This window comes from Chlorocebus sabaeus, chromosome 1 (genome assembly GCF_047675955.1).
Source record: "Chlorocebus sabaeus isolate Y175 chromosome 1, mChlSab1.0.hap1, whole genome shotgun sequence".
Taxonomy (NCBI): domain Eukaryota; kingdom Metazoa; phylum Chordata; class Mammalia; order Primates; family Cercopithecidae; genus Chlorocebus; species Chlorocebus sabaeus.
The window spans coordinates 56422709-56443104 of NC_132904.1; the positions used below are offsets into that span (position 1 = coordinate 56422709).

Sequence of the window (20396 nt, forward strand, 5' to 3'; positions counted from 1 at the left end):
CTAGACAGCAAGCTAGAATAATCATGGGGACTGCCTCATGTGTTTTCTCTCTCTCAGGAATAACTACCCTATGCTGGCTGATGTTTAATGTCTAAAAATTACTGTTTTATATATTTGCCCAGTTCTTAAGTTGTTTCAGGTGGGAAGATAAGTCTGGTCTTTGTTACTCCATTATGAACACAAGCGGGAGTCTAAATCTAGAATAAGTTTGAAGGCAGAGGAAACCATCGTTTGTGATTTTTCCAGTGCATTGCTTTCCAAACTTAATTCACGTAGGTCAGGTCTGACCCCTCCTGCCTCATAAACACACACAAGCATGTAGACCTTCTATTGAAGCCATCTGAAGTACTAATAGAAATTGCCACCTGATTGCTTGTGCCATGGTACGGATCATCCAGTCTGACTATGCTGTGGTTTCTTATGAGTCTAAATGTTCTCCAGGTCTACACAATTGTTTCTAATAATTATAAAAGTTATAACTTATATAACTTTGACCAACTTATATATTTAAAATTGACATCAATTTATATTTCAAGTACTGCTAATCCAACCTTTCCTTCCAAATAGTTCACTTATCATTTTATGTACCAGTGAACTGTACAGTCCTGTCAATGGAAAAAATATGGTCCAGTTCAAAAGCTTATTTATGTGTTAGATTTTATAGTTACTTTTGAAATTCTAAAACTGCCTGAGATTCAGTGAATCTGAATTGCGCTATAGGAAGAAAGGATGTTAACCTTCGCTTTCTGTTTTCCTACTTACTGCTTGAACACAGAAGTTGCACTAACAGTGCTTATAAGAACAAAATCAGACCTCAAGATCTTAAAAACAACAAAAATCTAGCAGCACAGGTTAGAATGGAGACATAAAGGGTACCCTGTGTTTGAATAGAAATGTGTATGGAAAAGACTTACTTTTTAGTTGACTATGAATCTTTTTTGACTCAATAGATGACTTGGCTGTTGGAATACCTAAAGTGATCTTAATATGCCCCTATATGAACAGCAAATATGGAATTTATATGCCCCTACATGAACAGCAAATATGAAATAGGCATTTCAGCTATGACTTCTTACCACTCACACCCAATTAGTCACTAAGTCCCACTGTTTCTTTCTTGTTGGTATTTTTAAATCTTTTCATTTTCCTCCTTCTGGTCTTGATTCTATGCCTCACATCTACCCTCTATAAACAAAAGTCAGCATACTACAGTTTGAGAGCCACATTGGGCCTGCTGCCTTTTTTTTTATGACCCATAAACTAAGTTTCTACATTTCCAAATGGTTGCAAAAGTGTAAAAGAGTGATATTTCATGACATGTAAAAATTCTATAAACCTGAAATTTTCAAGTCTAGAAGTAAAGCTTTGTTGTGTTGTTTATGGCTGCTTTCTCCTGCTATAGCAACAGCACTGAGTAGTTGTGAAAGAGACTCCATGGCCTGCAAAGCCAATAATATTTGCTATTGGGTCTGCTCTCTATAGCAAAGGTTTGTTGAGCCTTGTTCTGCATTACTGCTAGAGTGTTCATTTAGAAATGCACAATTGGTAATATCATACACGTGCACCCCCGCAACCCTGGCACTAGCTTAAAATTCTTCAGTGGCTCCTTATTGCGTATAGGAAAAAAAAATCCGTACTCCTTTTCGTGATATCCAGAACTCTTTACAACCCGGCCCAAACCTGTTCTTTCTAGCCTCACTCCTCACCACTTCATTCTTCTCCACCCTACCAAGTTCTCCATGTTATTAACACAGATTATTCTTTTAACAGCCAGTGCTGTTTCAAGCTTTGGAGTCTTTGTAAATACCATGTGCTCTGTCTATTCTTTCCCACATTCTCTATCTATGAATCGCTATTCAGACATCCAGATCTGGCCTTAATATTTCTTCTCCAGGGGCATTCTTTAGACAGAGGCTGCCCCCTTCTGTAACTCCATGGCATTTGGGATCATTTGCACTTATCACATGATACTGTAATGATAACTATTTGTGAGCTTCTTGGGGATAAAGACTGTCTTTACCTTTTTGTTTCTCTAGTATCCACTGTGGTATCTTGTACATAATAGATAATACTTTTCAATGAATAAATTAATGATTATGACTGTGATTGTATATGTGATATATAACATTTTAAACATCCCTAGAGATATAATTTGATCTCTCTCTCTTTTATATATATAATGTCAGAAAATGTACCTTGTGATGGAGCTTTGTGAGGATGGAGAACTCAAAGAAATTCTGGATAGGAAAGGGCATTTCTCAGAGAATGAGACAAGGTGGATCATTCAAAGTCTCGCATCAGCTATAGCATATCTTCACAATAATGGTAAGAAGAGGGTTATCCAGCTCATTGACCCCATGAATACTGATGTCACTTTTGTTTAAGGGTAATCGTATTCCAGATTCATAGTCATAAATAACACCTGCTAATATAGAAGATTTAATTTTTCAGTTAAATAATTGTTTCCTTTTTAACTTTCTTTCTAGATATGTTTTAATTAGAAACAAGGCAGGTATACAATACATTTTATATGAACGAAGATGAAATTATGAACATTTTTTATTCAACAGTTTGAAGAGCAGCTAATGTTATAAAATCAAAGGTAGACAAATCAATGGTAAAGGTGAAGTTCCCAAAAACATCTGTTAATCATAACATAATGTTCATAACATGAGATTCTAAGAATCTGTATGTTCTAGGCATTTTTTTTTTGTCTTTTTAGACTTTATTTTAGAGCAGTTTTAGATTCACAGTAAAACTGAGCAGAGGCCGGGCGCGGTGGCTCAAGCCTGTAATCCCAGCACTTTGGGAGGCCGAGACGGGCGGATCCCGAGGTCAGGAGATCGAGACCATCCTGGCTAACACGGTGAAACCCCGTCTCTACTAAAAAATACAAAAAACTAGCCGGGCGTGGTGGCGGCGCCTGTAGTCCCAGCTATTTGGGAGGCTGAGGCAGGAGAATGGCGTAAACCCGGGAGGCGGAGCTTGCAGTGAGCTGAGATCCGGCCACTGCACTCCAGCCTGGGCGACAGAGCCAGACTCCGTCTCAAAAAAAAAAAAAAAAAAAAAAAAAAAAAAAAAAAAAAAAACTGAGCAGAAGGTAGAGAGATTTTCCATATACTCTCCTGCTCCCACACATGCACAACCTGCCCACTATCAGAATTCCCCACTAGAGTGATACATTACATTGACATATCATTGTCACCCGAAGTGAGCTTATATTAGGATTCACTCTTGGGGTTTTGACAAATGCGTAATGTCATTTATCCACCATTATAGTATCATACAGAGTGGTTTCATGGTACTTTAAAAACTACGTTTAAAAATGATTCGAATTGCCTTACTGTTCTTAGGTGTTACTGCTGCTCCTCCTCCCCCCGTTTTTTTCCCTTCAAGGTTAGTTTGGCTTACATGTGACTTTAGAACCTTCCCATTTTACAGATGAACAAAAACTTTGTTCCAGAGAAGTGCAGTAACATGGTTTGGTGTGCCAGAGCTGGTACTGGAACCCAGGGGTTCATTCAGCAGATAGTTCCCGAGCACCTCCTGCACTGAGATTGGTCCTGGATTACAAAGATTAAAAGACAAGGCCCCTGCCCTCCAAGGAACTTGGGCTGGTGGGAGATTGAGTATTGAAAACAAGTTGTAATTCAGTGTGATAATCTCCCCAATGGGAAGCCATATAAAGCACAAGGATTACAGGAGTCTAGGTACCTCATTTGGCTTGGAAAGTCAGGAAAGAATTCACTGAAGGAGCAGTATTTGATCTGAGGAATACAAACTCAGAAAAAAATAAAAAAGACAGGCCTTCCAGGCAGAGGGAAACGATTTTTTCAAGGGCTTAATACTAGGCTATGGTCAGTCCTTCCCTATTAAGCTATAAATTCAGTATAATTCCAAACAAAATCTTAGCAACATTTTTCATGGAACTTGATAAGATTCTTCTCAAATGGGTAAAAAGTAGCCAACAATGAGAAAGAAAAACAATGGAGGCAGCAGGGAGATCTGCCCTGGCAAGGATAAAGGCATAATGATATGTTTGTTAAAGCTGTGTGGTATTTATGTAAAAAGAGACAAGAAGAGCAATGGAAACAATAAAAATTCCAAAAACAAAGCCTAGGAATTGTGTAAGGGAGCTATGAATGACTAGGTATAATTGCCAGTTCAGGACTCATTCAATACATTCCCCTGGCAATTATGTATATAACCTTTTTTTTTTTTTTTTTTTTTGAGACAGAGTCTTGCTCTGTCACCCAGACTGGAGCACAGTGACACGATCTTGGCTCACTGCATTCTGTGCCTCCCAGGCTCACGCTCTTCTCCTGCCTCAGCCTCCTGAGTAGCTGGGACTACAGGTGCCTGCCACCATGCCTGGCTAATTTTTTGTATTTTTAGTAGAGACGAGGTTTCACCATGTTAACCAGGATGGTCTCGATCTCCTGACCTCATGATCCACCTGCCTCGGCCTCCCAAAGTGCTGGGATTACAGGCATGAGCCACCGCGCCTGGCCATGTGTAACTTTTTAAGTCTGGGGAAATGACTGCAGTGGATATGAACTGAATTAATTATTTTCAAAGGAAGTGTTTGGTATGTGGTTATTTGTATGTACATAAAAATTGTACCTGAGCTCTGATATGTTCAACTGGAGATTTTGTGTCTCAAGGGTTTTTGTTTGTTTAGTTTTTATTTTACTACATAAAGAGTAGGAAAATGTGTGTTGATGTTGTAGGAAAATATACTGAAATAAGTATAGTTTGTATGTATGTAGCCAAGTTACAGTGTGTTAAAATGTTTATGCTGACAGTAACATATGCTTAGAAGTAAAGAAGTAATCCTCTATTTGAAGACCTAAGGATGTGGGAAACCTGACTGGGTTTGTGACTAAGATGATCTCCCTCCTCCTGGGAATACTTAAGCCTGGATAGGATCCTCCTTCACAGTCCCCAGGCCACTCATCTTGAGGGGCAGCCAGTTGGGGCCACAGGGAAACAGGTAGAGGTGAGGGAGTCAAAGAAAATGGCTCCTTAAGGTTAGAAATGTGGAGGAAGGGTTTATAAATAAGAGAATAGAACAGGACAGACTATGCTTGGCCCTTGAATTTTTCAACAGTGGATATTAATTTGTCAAATATATTTATTCTATATGTGTCTCTCCTGTTTTTCCGTTATTTCATTTGATTTGTGGTTTATTTTCTTGGTAGATATTGTACATAGAGATCTGAAACTGGAAAATATAATGGTTAAAAGCAGCCTTACTGATGATAACAATGAAATAAACTTAAACATAAAGGTAAGATTAGCAATGGTGGTAAATATTTGCCTATAAACAGTTTGATAGCAAAGTGGCAAAGTACATCCTCTTTTTAGATGCATTTTGCTAGCTTTTGAGCAGCCAGAAAATAAGTGGTTTGTGTTAAAAAATAAAAATTTCACAAGAGGTTGTAACTGACAAGAATAATTTTGCAGGTTAAATGGAGTTATTGAATGTGTTTTTAAAGTACATATTCATTTGAATAATTCTAAGTCATTAGTTAATAGCAAGCAAACAGATACTCTGAATTCTAATTAATTTCAAAATTATGCCTGGTAATTTGATGTAAATGTGTTACAGATTTAGAGAAAAGCACACCTTGCCTATGCTTTTAATACTAAATTAATTCTAAAGTCTGTATTTCTTATTGAAAATTTTCCTGTGTATTAATATTTATGTCCTCAGTACAATTAATGTGCCAAGTGTTTATTCTTGAAGATTTTATTCAAATTAAGTGTTCCCTAATGTCAAATAAATGCTAGGATACATTATTTAGCACCATTATAGTGGCTGCTTTCAAAATGTATAAATGTGTTAATTTAGGAATAAAATGTTATCTGTGAGTAACTCACTCTGTTGCAGAAGCTAAGTCCTATGTAATAGAAATAGGTTTAACAACATTGTTGGTTTACCCAAGTAAATGTTCTTGAACAGTTCCATTGTAAACTCTATGAAGGCAGGGATTGTGCATGTCTTATTCACTTAGTACCTGAAGTAGTGCCTGGAACATAGTATGTGTTCACTTAACATTTGGTGAAGGAAGGAGTAGATGCTCTCCAAATAACTAAGTTGGATTGTGAAACCTTTTGTATATTTCCTGTGTCTGGATGGATTTTCCGTAGAGAAAGATAGGTATCATATGCTCCAAATGAGATATATATGAAAACTAATGGAGAAATTGATTCATCTATTTAGAGAAATAGTGATATCACATGTAAATAGGAGCATTTTCTTACTCCATAAGGCAATGGAAACTTTGCATTCATTGTCTCTGGACAAAGAGCCTATATTTGGTTACTTAATAAACGTGTCTGTTTTTCTGCTTTCAGTCTAAGCGTGTTCCAACTTGGGAGATAATTCCAAAGGCACATACTGAATATTTAATAACTAAATGTTTAATGACCAAGATTTAGAACTGAGCATAAGGCCTACAGTTGTAGCACTAGGCCACCAGTGTATTTGTAGTTAATACTTTGTTGTTGTGGTTTTCTTTCCTGTTAATATGCTTGTCGTAGTTTTTAATAGTGTAGTAATTGTTTTAATTAGTATACTCTAGAAACACAAAGGAAAAATAGTAAAGAAAAGATAGTGTTTACCAATTATAAATAATTATAAAAAAGGGGAGTTTCAGTGAGTGCTGATAGGGATAATTATTTGCATTTGTAACAGTGCTTTAAACTGGAATATAACTTGATTATCAGAAACATAGATAATATGTTAAAGCCAGAATGTATTTTACAATGAAAGAACTTTAAAAACAAAACAAAACCTTTTTTATATGAAAAAAGTTAAATGCTTCAAAATACAACTTCCCATGTTAGACTGGTAAATTTAATCAGACGGCAAGAACTGTTAAATCACTGTATTCTCTCAAGATTTGAGAATGCAAGCTTCTCTTTACCCAGTTTCTTCTCTATACAGAGAGGTGGGTGGGGAAGGAAAAGCAAAATTTTTATTAATCATTCAATTAAAGTCCTCCCACCCCCAAGAACCCCAGAATTCAATGCAAGTTCAATGTGAAGTCTTATCTTCAGAATGAGTGAGCTCTAGGACAGGAAAACAGGTGACTGTGCTTGAATTTCTTCTCCTAGGTGACTGATTTTGGCTTAGCGGTGAAGAAGCAAAGCAGGAGTGAAGCCATGCTGCAGGCCACATGTGGGACTCCTATCTATATGGGTAAGTTAGTAGACTTAAAATGAATTTTTGTTTTGAGACAGGATCATGCTCTGTTGCCCAGGCTGGAGTGCAGTGGCATGATCTTGGCTCACTGCAACCTTGACCTGGGCTCAGGCCATCCTCCCACCTCAGCCTCTCAAGTAGCTAGGACCACAGGTATATGCCACCACACCTGGCTAGTTATTATTTTTGTTTTTAAGAGAGAGTAGCCTCACTGTGTTGCCCAGGATGGTCTCAAACTCCTGGACTCACGCGATCCCTCCAGCCTCTGCTTTCCCAAGTGTTGGGATTACAGGTGTGAGACACTGCACCAGACTTGATTCTTTTATATGTAAAAAAGTAGAACAACCAGTATGGATTACAGCTTGAACAATTTGATTTTGCCATCATGATATAATGACCCATGATTTAGGCTACTTTTTCTTTTCTTGGGTCAAGCAATTTCACTTGTTTTAGTATTTTACTTACAGTTCCTATCTGTAAAAATTTTAAAAATTTTTGTTGTTTCTCTGGGCTCTTCTTAAAGTTGTTTATATCTCTTAGATAATCATACCTCAAACTTAATTATTACTTTTGTTAACTCATGTTAAAATCATGTACATGTTTTGCTTCTTTGCTTTTATTTTTTTTTGTTTGTTTCGAAACAGAGTCTTGCTCTGTTGCCCAGGCTGGAGTGCAGTGGTGCAGTTTGGGCTCACTACAACCTCCACCTCCTGGGTTGAAGCAATTCTCGTGCCTCAGCCTCCAGAGTAGCTGGGATTACAGGCACCTGCCACCATGCCTGGCTAATTTTTGTATTTTTAGTAGAGACAGTTTTTGTCATGTTGGCAAGGCTGGTCTCAAACTCCTGACTTCAAGTGATTCGCCTGCCTTGGCCTCCCAGTGTTGAGATTACAGGCGTAAGCCACCATGCCCAGCCCTCTTTGCATTTTTTTATCCAGTTTAATCGCCATCAAACAGTTTTTCATGGAGTATTGATTAAATATATTTTGTAAAGAAAGCAGCAGTTTCCTGTTTTTCTAAATGTGAGTTTTAACAGCTTTATTGAAGTTTAATTTAAATACCATAAAATATATTTGTGCATCCTTTACAATGTAAGATATATTTTTGTTTTACAATAAAAATACAGTGATTTTTCATACATCCACAGAGTTGTGCAACCATCACCACCATCCAGTTTCAAAACAAATCTACTCCAGAAAGTTCCCTCAGCCTGTTTATACTCAATCTTATTCCTATCCCAGCCCCAGATAGCCACTAATTGCTCTAGATTTGCCTTTTTGTCTCTGTAAATGTGCCTTTTCTTTCTTTTTTTTTTTTTTTTTTTGGCCTTTTCTGGACATTTCATATAAATGGAATCATACAACACGTAGTCTTTTACATTTGGCTTGCTTTCACTTGGCATATGTTTTTGAGGTACGTTCATGTTGTGGCATGTATCTGTAGTCTGCTCCTACATATTGTCCATTGCGTGGATATAACACAGTTTGTTTATCTGCTTAGCAGCTGACGCACATGTGGATTTTTACCAGTTTGTGGCTATTATGAATAATGCTGCTACGAACATTGATGTACAGGTCTTTGTGAGGATATGTGGTTTCATTTAGAAGTGTTTTTAGAATTAGCTACCTAAGAGTGAAATTGTTAGATCATATGTTAAGTTTGTGTTTAACTTTTTATGAAATTGCCAAACTCTTTTACAAAATGACCATTACCTTCCCACCAGCAATTTGTGAGGGTTCCAGTTTCTCCATATCTTCGACAATTCTTGATATTACCTATTTTTAAATTATACCATTCTAGTCCCTAGGACTAGTATCTTAGGAAGTGGTATCTTATTGTAGGAAGTGGTATCTTATTGTGATTTTTAATTTGCATTTTCCTAATGATTAATGATATTGAGCATCTTTCATGTGCTTACTAGTCATTCATATATCTTTTCTGGTGAAGTGTCTATTTTAATCTGTACCTATTGAGATAATCATATTTTTCTCTTTAAATTTATTAATGAAGTAATTACAGTAATAGATTTTAGAATGCTGAACCATCCTTGCACATTTAAATTCAACCTCACATGGTTTAATATACTACAGTATTCAACTTTGTCACCACTTTTATTTAGGAGCTTTGACTGTAGCTTTTCTTCTTTCGTGCTTCCTTTGTCTTTTCTGATGTTAGGGTTATGCTGACCTCATTTAAAAAATAATTTTTTTAAGTTCTTATATGATTATGAACTTTTAAAATTATTATACTTTAAGTTCTGGGATACATATGCAGAACGTGAAGGTTTGTTACATAGGTATACATGTGCCATGGTGGTTTGCTGCACCCATCAACCCGTCATCTACATTAGGTATTTCTCCTAATGGTATCCCTCCTCTAGCCCCCAACCCCACACAGTCCCCAGTGTGTGATGTTCCCCTCCCTGTGTCCATGTGTTCTCATTGTTCAGCTCCCACTTATGAGTGAGAACATGCAGTGTTTGGTTTTCTGTTCCTGTGTTCACTTTGCTGAGAATGATGGTTTTCAGCTTCATCCATGTCCCTGCAAAGGACATGAACTCATCCTTTTTTATGGCTGCATAGTATTCCATGGTGTATATGTGCCACACTTTCTTTATCCCGTCTGTCATTGATGGGCATTTGGGTTGGTTCCAAGTCTTTGCTATTGTGAACCATGCCACAGTAAACATAAGTGTGCATATGTCTTTATAGCAGAATGATTTATAATCCTTTGGGTATATACCCAGTAATGGGATTGCTGGGTCAAATGATATTTCTGGTTCTAGATCCTTGAGGAATCATCACACTGTCTTCCACAATGGTTGAACTAATTTACACTCCTGCCAACAGTGTAAAAGCATTTCTATTTCTCCACATCCTCTCCAGCATCTGTTGTTTCCTGACTTTTTAGTGAACGCCATTCTTACTGGTATGAGATGGTATCTCATTATGGTTATGATTTGCATTTCTCTAATGACCAGTGATGATGAGCATTTTTTTTTCACATGTTTGTTGGCTGCATAAATGTCTTCTTTTGAAAAGTGTCTGTTCATATCCTTTGCCCACTTTTTGATGGGGTTGTTCTTTTCTTGTAAATTTAAGTTATTTGTAAATTCTGGATATTAGCCCTTTGTTAGATGGATAGATTGCAAAAATTTTCTCCCATTCTGTAGGTTGCCTGTTCACTCTAATGATAGTTTCTTTGTGCAGAAGCTCTTTAGTTTAATAGATCCCATTTGTCAAATTTGGCTTTTGTTGCCATTGCTTTTGGTGTTTTAGTAATGAAGTCTTTGCCCATGCCTATGTCCTGAATGGTGTTGCCTAGGTTTTCTTCCAGGGTTTTTATGGTTTTAGGTCTTACGTTTAAGTCTTTAATCCATCTTGAGTTAATTTTTGTGTAAGGTGTAAGGAAGGAGTCCGTTTTCAGTTTTCTGCATATGGCTAGCTAGTTTTCCCAACACCATTTATTAAATAGGGAATCCTTTTCCCATTGTTTGTTTCTGTCAGGTTTGTCAAAGATCAGATGGTTGTAGATGTGTGGGGTTATTTCTGAGGCCTCTGTTCGTTCCTTTGGTCTATATATCTGTTTTGGTACCAGTACCATGCTCTTTTGGTTACTGTAGCCTTGTAGTATAGTTTGAAGTCAGGTAGCATGATGCCTCCAGCTTTGCAGAACCGAAGGAGATAGGGACAGGAAAAACCCTTCATACAATCAATGAATCCAGGAGCTGGTTTTTTGAAAAGATTAACAAAATAGATAGGCTGCTAGCCAGACTAATAAAGAAAAAAGAGAGAAGAATCAAATAGACACAATAAAAAATAAAGGGGATATCAGCACTGATCCCACAGAAATACAAACTACCATCAGAGAATACTATAAATACCTCTACACAAATAAACTAGAAAATCTAGAAGAAATGGATAAATTTCTGGACACATACGCCCTCCCAAGACTAAACCAGGAAGAAGTCAAATCCCTGAATAGACCAATAACAAATTCTGAAATTGAGGCAATAATTAATAGCCTACCAACCAAAAAAAGCCTAGGACCAGACAGATTCACAGCCGAATTCTACCAGAGGTACAAAGAGGAGCTGGTACCATTCCTTCTGAAACTATTCCAAACAATAGAAAAAGAGAGAATCCTCCCTAACTCATTTTATGAGGCCAGCATCATCCTGATACCAAAACCTGACAGAGACACAACAAAAAAAGAAAATTTCAGCCCAGTGTCCCTGATGAACAGCGATGCGAAAATCCTCAATAAAATACTGGCAAAGTGAATCCAGCAGTACATCAAAAAGCTTATCAACCACAATCAAGTCAGCTTCAACCCTGGGATGCAAGGCTGGTTCAACATACACAAATCAGTAAATGTAATCCATCACATAAATAGAAGCAATGACAAAAACCACATGATTATCTCAATAGATGCAGAAAAGGCCTTCGATAAAATTCAGCACCCCTTCATGCTAAAAACTCTCAATAAACTAGGTACTGATGGAACATATCTCAAAAGTGCTATTTATGACACACCCACAGCCAATATCATACTGAATGGGCAAAGGCTGGAAGCATTCCCTTTGAAAACCTGCACAAGACAGGGATGCCCTCTCTCACCACTCCTATTCAACATAGTATTGGAAGTTCTGGCCAGGGCAGTCAGGCAAGAGAAATAAATAAAGGGTATTCAAATAGGAAGAGAGGAAGTCAAATTGTCCCTGTTTGCAGATGATGTGATTGTATATTTAGAAAACCCCATCATCTAAGCCCCACATCTCCTTAAGCTGCTAAGCAACTTCAGCAAAGTCTCAAGATACAAAATCAGTGTGCAAAAATGACGAGCATTCCTATATACCAATAATAGACAATCAGGGAGCCAAATCATGAGTGAACTCCCATTCACAATTGCTACAAAGAGAATCAAATATCTAGGAATCCAACTTACAAGGGATGTGAAGGACCTCTTCAAGGAAAACTACAAACCACTGCTCAATGAAATAAAAGAAGACACAAACAAATGGAAGAACATTCCATGCTCATGGATAGGAAGAATCAATATTGTGAAAATGGCCATACTGTCCAAAGTAATTTATAGATTCCATGCTATCCCCATCAAGCTACCATTGGCTTTCTTCACAGAATTAGAAAAAACTACTTTAAATTTCATATGGAACCATAAAATGAACCTTTTAGATCCTAAAAATTATCTAATAACAGTTTGAAATTTCCTCTTAAATTTTTTGGTTCTACTACTTTTGGGGGGATAAAGTTTCTATTATATTTTCAATTTATACTAAATTAGTTTTCTACATTTTCTTGAATCATTTTGATAATTTATGTTTTTCTAGAAAATTGTTTCTTTTATTGAGATTTTAAGTTTCACTGGCATAAATATGCATATTATGTTTACTTATAATTTTCATATTCTCTTGTGTACCTGCAGTTATATCTTCCTATAACTTCAATATGCACATATTATCAGCTTTTATCACAGTTTCTATATATGTAAATATAATAGGAATTATGTCACTCATTTCTAAAAAATTTTTTGAGGACCTACTTCGTGTCAGACATTGTTCTAGGTGTTAAAAATATAACAGTGAACAAAACATAAAAATGTTTTGCCTTCATAGAACTTAACATTCTTGTGGCACAAATATTAAACAAGATTTTTATAAATCTGATGTTTTAGAGCAAAGTGCTGAGTACAAAAAAAATAAGAAGGGTGATAGGAAGTGTTTAGATGACAATAATTTTTTCTATCAGGTTGACATGATAAGTAAATGAGAAAATATATGTAAAGTGCTTAGCAGTGTCTAGCAGTTAGGCCTGAATTTTAGCTCTTTGTAATAATACTAATAATTTTATCTAAATCAAATTTGTTAGTGGTTAGGACAGTTAATAAGTAAAGCTCCCAATGGGCTTTTCAAGAACCAGCTCATATCTAATTGTTATTTGGTTTGCTTTTTCATTAATTTCTGCTTTTACTTTTCTGAATTCCTTCTTTGTGCTTTATTTTGGTTTGTTTGTTTATTTTATTTTATTTTTTTGAGACAGGGCCTCCCTCTGTTGCTTAGGGTGGAGTGCAATGCTGCAGTCACGGCTTACTGCAGCCTCAGCCTCCTAGGTTCAAGCGTTCCTCCCACCTCAGCCTCCCCAGGAGCCAGAAGCACAGGCATGTGCCACCATTCCCAGATAACTTTTTTCTTTTTAATTTTTAGCAGAGACAAGGTCTCACTATGTTGCCCCAGCTGATCTCAAACTCCTGGATTCAAGTGATCCTCCTGCATTGGCCTGCCAAAGTGCTGGGATTATAGACATGAGCCACTGTGGCTGGTGGTTTGTTTTTTATTATAACTCCCTAAGTTGAATACATACTTATTATCAGGCTTATTTTCTATGAAATTCATTGAAGACTGTATATTTTCCTCTGAGTACCTCGATTTTTTTTTTTTTTTGTCATACAGTGTTGTGTGATTCATCTCTTGATATACTATAATTTTAATTTTAGTCTTCTTTAATTGAAAAATTATTTAGAAGTGTTTTTAGAATTTTTACAGGTGGTTGAGATGTGTTTGAAACTCATGAGAATGCACGTTAGTTGTCCTAGCCTTTTGGTTTATCTGTCTGGTTTTCTTTATTGTGGTAGGTGACTGTGTCTTAAAGGTTTTCAACTTTTAGGAATTTTCTTTGTGACCAAACACATGATCAGCTTTTGAAAATGATGCATTGGATATTTTAAAAATATGTATATATACCTGGTTTGTTGAGCATAAAAATTTCTCTGTGTGCTTATTAAATCAAATGTGACTTTTTTGGGATTCAGATCTTCCATATTGTTGGTGTATGTTTGCTTGCCACTTCTGTTGATCGCTAACAGAGTCATTCACCAAGATAGGTCTTTGACACATTGTTTTTGTACTTTGAGTAGATTTTTAAAAATCAGCTTTTTAGGAATATAATTTACTGGCAATAAGATGCACAAATTTTAAGTTTTGACAAATGCATACACTTGTGTAATCACTACCCCCTCATGTTCAAGTCATAGAACATTTCTATCACCCCAGAAAGTTCCTTTGTGTCCCTTTCAGTCAATCCCCCACCCATAACCACTGACGATTTCTATTGCCACAGCTCAGTTTTGCATATCTAGAAGTTTATCTAAATTGAATCATACAGTACAAACTCTTTTGTGTTTGTCTTCTTCTTTTGTCGTACGCCATGATTTTGAGACTTATCCATGTTGTTGTATCAGTAGTTTATTTATTTTTATTACTGAAGAGTATACCTAATTCATTGCTTTTTTTGTCTGCTAGATGCATAAAGTTTTGAAATTGTTTTATCTTATTTGGGAAAAGGCTACTTTAGATTCTGTTCATATCCCCCTGTTGGCAAAAGACATCTGGTCTGTAGTTACATGGGGAAAATATATTCAAGCACCCTGAGTTTTATGCCTCCTTATTAGTTGTCTACACTGATAACAATTGAGAGAACAAGAGAGAAGACAGATGGTTTGTGGAGCTTTGCTAACTTCCTGAATGGCTTCTTAGCAGTTACTCTGGCCTCTGCATCCCTGTGAGGGCTGGGATGATGGTGCAAATTGAAATGCCCCTGATAATTAAGATGACTCTGAAGGAGCCAGGAATTCCTGTCCCCTGCTGTGTGCTGCACCAGTGTGGAAATCCTTCATTGAATCCAGTCACAGAATTTGCCCTTGTCATAGATGTGTGGCCATAGAGCAACTGGAACTTTAAAAATTCCATATTTAAAGATTTTAAGTAGTGTTAATGAATACAAATAGCAGCTTAAAGGAAAATATTAGTTAATTTTCAATTATTTGGAGACAGATTGCTCAGTGTTAGTCATCTGTACCTTCTTTCTTCTGTTTAATCTTTTGACCCCTTTTTGTTGCCTTTCATTTCTTTAACTCTAGGCAGAGGAAAAAGGAGAAAATGAAATTCCATTTGTTTTAGTAGTTATCAAAAAGTGTGTGTGTGTGTGTGTGTGTGTGTAAGTGGGAAAGATTGAAACTTTTCTAACATAAAAATGCACCTTTTGCATAGAAGGCACTCTGCAGCTGTGTAACTTTAGGCAAGTCACTTAATATATCTGAAACTTAGTTTCCTCATTGGCAAAGGGAGTCAAATGCTTACATACCTATCTCACAGAATTCTTAACATACTTTATACAAGTAACAACTTATGCAAAAGTACTTTATAAATTTTAAAGTTCTATTGAAATATGTACATATATTTTATTTTTCTGCTTATAATTACTTTCTTTTTATTTTTTCTTAAAGATATCTGATTCCTAGCTGTAGAGGTACAATAGACATGTTCCTGCAATGTCATTTGTGACTTTTTAAAAAGGCAGCCAGTTGAGTGTAGTGTCTCATGCCAGTAATCCCAGCTATTCAGGAGGCTGAGATGGGAGGATCACTTAAGGCCAGGAGTTTGAGACCAGCCTGAGCAACACAGCAAGACCCCATCTCTAAAATAATTTTTAAAAAACAATTAGCCAGGCATGATGGTATGCACCTGTAGTTCTAGCTACTCAGGAGGCTGAGGCGGGAGGATACCTTGAACCTAATAGTTTGAGGCTGCCGTGAACTATGATCATGCCACTGCACTCCAGCCTGGACAATAGAGTGAGACCCTGTCTCAAAAAATGTGTATATATATATGTGTATATATACACACACATGCACACACACACACATTTAGTATAGTCTATGACTTGTGACTAGTTGGCTTTTTGATCCAGTTTTATAGGAGCTCTCTCTTTGTCTTGGCTTTCTTATTTGAAAATGCAGAAAATAGTTCATATTCTGTTATAGGAGTGATGCTATTATTATTTTACTAAAGTGATTTATAACCATGTACCTTAGTTTTTCTGTGAATCCAGATTTCCACATATTGGGCTTGCATTATGTTACATCTACTTAAGGCATATATTTAATTCTATTTTGTGGAAAGGGCTGGGATATTGTTGTCTTCTACTATAACTACACAATCTTTGCAAAATCATTTCTTAACAATTTAAAGAAATAAAGGGTAGTGCATTTAGTTATACAGTTTACACCATTGTTCCATTAGAAGCTAAATGATAGGAGTGAGGATACAGTGACATCAATTGTTAAGGCCTGTGCATTATTCATTTAACATCTGCTGTTGGTTTTCTTTTCCCTATGGGAGAATAAATTACAGCACATCAGCACATTTTTCATGCTTTGTGTTTAAGCATTTAAAAGACATTTATTGTATTATTAATATTATTTTATTTCTGCTTGCTTGGCAGCCCCTGAAGTTATCAATGCCCACGACTATAGCCAGCAGTGTGACATTTGGAGCATAGGTGTCATAATGTACATGTTGTAAGTAGCCTGCTAAATGTACACTTTAAGATGAGTGGATAGTTTCTAACAGTAGAATGATATAGACTTTAAATTAAAACTAATATATGTTTTTAAAAAGTGATTTAAAAACCAATTGGGAGATCATTCTAAAAGTTCTCTTATTAGTTGTCAGGTACACATCCCTTAGGTATTTTTTAATACTGTAAATTTATAACTTTCAGCTTTGGTTTTCATTGATCTATAAATGCAACAATATGATCTGAGCAAAATGAAAAATCTTAACACCTCCTGTATCCCTTGCTACAAACCAAAAGCTTCATGAAGTTCACTTATAGCTTATCAGGTGTAGGCAAGTACTGTGGCCTGGCACTGGTTCTGCCCATACAGGCAGAGCATAGGTGGGAGCGGGTACTAACTAGGCAGAGGGTCACTCAGGATCTAGGGGAGTATTCTACAGTTCCCAGTTCCCTTAATGCTGCTGTAGCCTTCAGTCATTCTTGTTCTTCCTTCTCTTTCATTCTCAAGATTCAGTCAAACTCCATGTCCTGCTCATTTTTCCTTTGAAATATCCTTACCTATTCTTTGATTTCTCTTTACCTGTATCTTTTCTCCTTATGATTCCTTTTCTAGACTATTGCAGGGTCTTTCTGACTGTTCTCCCTACTTCTGGACACCCTCCCCAGTCTGTCCTTCATGTTGCTGCCAGGGGTGTCCTTTCAAATCACAAATCTGATCATACTGCTTCCCTGATTAAAAGCCTTTGATATATATATACATACATATATATATATTTGTATACAGATAAGTATCAGAGCATCCTGGCATGGCATGGCATGGCATAGCAGGTCTTTCATGACCTGACTCCAGCATGCCTTTCCAGTTTGGGGCTAGATATGTATTCCTGTGCACCTACACTGTGCTGTGATGATTCCAGGTCACATTTCAATACTCGGACGCACCCTGTGTCGCATGCCTCTGGGGTGTGTATGGGTATGTGTGTATTCTTTTTCTTTATAAGCTTCTTTCCTGGGTGGACTTCAAACATTAAAGCCTTCTATTTCTCTACTCCTACTTTACCCCACCATAGCAGAGTTCCTACGTTTATTATGTATATACTTTCTCATGCTCCACAAAAGATTTTAAGGTAGCATGCAAAACAGTAATGTTGAAAGAAAAAATAATAAAATAGGAACATTTAACCAGGAAGGTTTGTACTTGTGTAAATCCAATAGAATTCATTGTTCCCTTTTATGTAGTCTCATAAAGCTTTTAAAAACTATATTATAATATTATATATATTGTATCTGTTTTCCTTGTTCCAAATTCCATGGAGGACAGAGACCTTAGATTATTCATCTTTGCATTCCTGGTATGTGGTATAAGAGACATACATTCAGTGCTCAGTATGTTTGTTAAATTGAATTAAAGTGAATTTTCTAAGAGGTGTTCTGAAAAGTTAGTGACCATTGTTCTGCCTCTTGGTGAATGTGAACATTTTTATGTTGATGCAACATTAGTTTTATGGTCATATTGAAGATTTCACTATGCACTACCTCTTCCAGATCATTTCTAAATATTGACATCACAGTAGTTACATTTTCACAGGTCTGTGAAATGGAATACACAGGCAGTAGAAATTGGATGATGTGATTGTAGCTGTAACTCAGCTGGTCAACACACATCGTTGCTTAGATTACATAAAGTATAAAAGTATTCAAAAAGTTTTTGATCATTTTGTGCTGATTAAAATCATGGTGCAAAAATTCTGAGCCTTAGTCTTTAATTAAAATATAGCTTTTAAATTAATATTTATACTCTCAAGGCTTTATCAAAAGCATAAGTCAAACATCCTACATATAATCTAATATTATGCAATTCATATAGTGTTTGCTGCCTTCTTAGTTTGAACTTGGTGTTCAGGAAGGTGAATGTATTATATCTTAACTATCTTTCTCTTTCTTAGAAATATAATTTTAATTTTTCTGCTTCAGAGTGTGACTGCATATCATCATAATGACGTTGTCTTTTCTTTACAGTAGACTCTTACTTAGCTAATCAGTGCCTATTCATTAATCTGTCTGAGCCCAATGGTGTTATAATTTCCTTCACCAAGAGCACAAACATATTACCTTCTCCAGGGGGTTTATTTGCTTGTTTTTCAGTGACCTCTGATTCATTTCTATTTAATCAGATAGTGCTAACATACTTTCTCAAGGTGAAATTAGCATAAGTAAATATTCTTTGTAGTTACTGTCCTCTGCTGTTTTGATTTCTATGAATGCAACAAAATAGTGGGAAGACTTTAAGAGACATTTTTCATTTCTTGGATTCCCTTTTCTGGATGTGGAGGAAATTGCTGTCATAAAATTTTGTATGCTGCTGATTAACCAACCGTTAGATACATTTTTATGTAAGTAAAATTGCAAAGAACAGAAAAAAAGTGAACTTTTTAAGATGTAGCCCTTAAGCTATAGTTGCATGCTAGTCAGGCAATGTAGAGGCAGCTAAGAAATTGGTGGATGTGTATATCACTGGTTGATAACAGGCTCAATGAAGTAGGCCTTTGCTGGCCTGCACTATTATAATATATAGTAATTGTCCAGAAGGCCATTTTTCTGGCTATTTTGTTTTCCATAGCTTTTTAATTGCATTTTAAAACTAAATATCTAGGCAAATAGGATGAGACAGAGGAAATCAGAATGAGCTAGAGAGATAAAAAGTATTAAAATAAGAGTTTGCAAAACAATATGATACTGATAAATACTTAGTAAGAACCTATTGATAAATGAAAAAGCTCTATTGTCCGGTCTAGTTTGATAAACCACTAGGATGAAAGCAACTTTTCTCCCCACAAAAGTTATCATAATCATCATTATTACTATGAAAAAATCAAATTTTGACTTATTCAGAAAATGTTCATGAGTTAGATTTTTAAATAATTAAAAATATAAAGAAAATTAGTAAAAATGTAACTGTTAAAAGACATAGAGATTAGTATACTTATGTACAGTGTAGACCAGCAGTTTGGGAAGTATAATGAAATTACACCATTTTATTCTTTCATCAATGAAGTATAAAAATATATTCCTGAGAGTTGAAGAATAGACACAGAGTTGCCCCTGTGATGAATCTAATTTCATCTGTTTGGTTGTCTTTGGACAAATCTGGTTGTTGGCTTAGGATTGCCCTCAGGTGTTGGAGTTGACAGTAATGAGGATGGCTGACATTTGTTGATATTGTATTATGAAGAATTGAAGTCAGCTTTTAAGCTTGTTCTTGTAGTTTTGACCTAGATCACTTATTGAAGTAATAGCTTTATAGGCTTGCCATGTTCTGTTAAGAGTCTAAAGATACATTGTTTCTGTATTACAAGCCCATGTTTACTTTATACACACTGCTCATGGTTTTACTGATGTTGGTCATTATGTGTACTCAGCTTTCACCCTTTCAGGCCAAAGGGTCAAATTATTGTCTGATTTTTCCACATTCAGACCCTTTTCATTTCATATACAATTTTTGAAGAGTTGTGTCAATTTTAATGGCTTTTTGGCTTTGACTCAGATCCTATAGAAATTCCCAGGGTTAGGGCTGGGCACATTGGTGCACGCCTGTAATCCCAGCATTTTGGGAGGCCAAGGCAGGTAGATCACTTGAGGTCAGAAGTTCGAGGCCAGCCTGGTCAACATGGTGAAACCCTATCTCTACTAAAAATACAAAAATTAGCCGGGCGTGGTGGTGCATGCCTGTAATCCCTGCTACTCAGGAGGCTGAGGCAAGAGAATGACTTGAATCCAGGAGGTGGAGGTTGCAGTGAGCCGACATCACACCA

At 36.3% G+C, this 20396-nt stretch overlaps 1 protein-coding gene across 12 annotated transcripts in view; it reads left to right on the plus strand.

Moving 5' to 3' along the window:
• Positions 1-20396, plus strand: part of STK33 (serine/threonine kinase 33) — a 270185-nt gene that overhangs the window by 153056 nt on the left and 96733 nt on the right. For all 12 annotated transcript variants that reach the window (XR_012093839.1, XR_012093837.1, XR_012093833.1 and 9 more), the window contains 4 exons: positions 2187-2325; positions 5202-5290; positions 7123-7207; positions 16510-16585. Coding sequence is in view for 6 of the 12 variants with exons in the window: in XM_008007679.3 (XP_008005870.3) it covers positions 2187-2325; positions 5202-5290; positions 7123-7207; positions 16510-16585 (389 nt within the window). In the remaining 6 variants the exon portion in view is untranslated. The remainder of the gene's footprint in view (positions 1-2186; positions 2326-5201; positions 5291-7122; positions 7208-16509; positions 16586-20396) is intronic.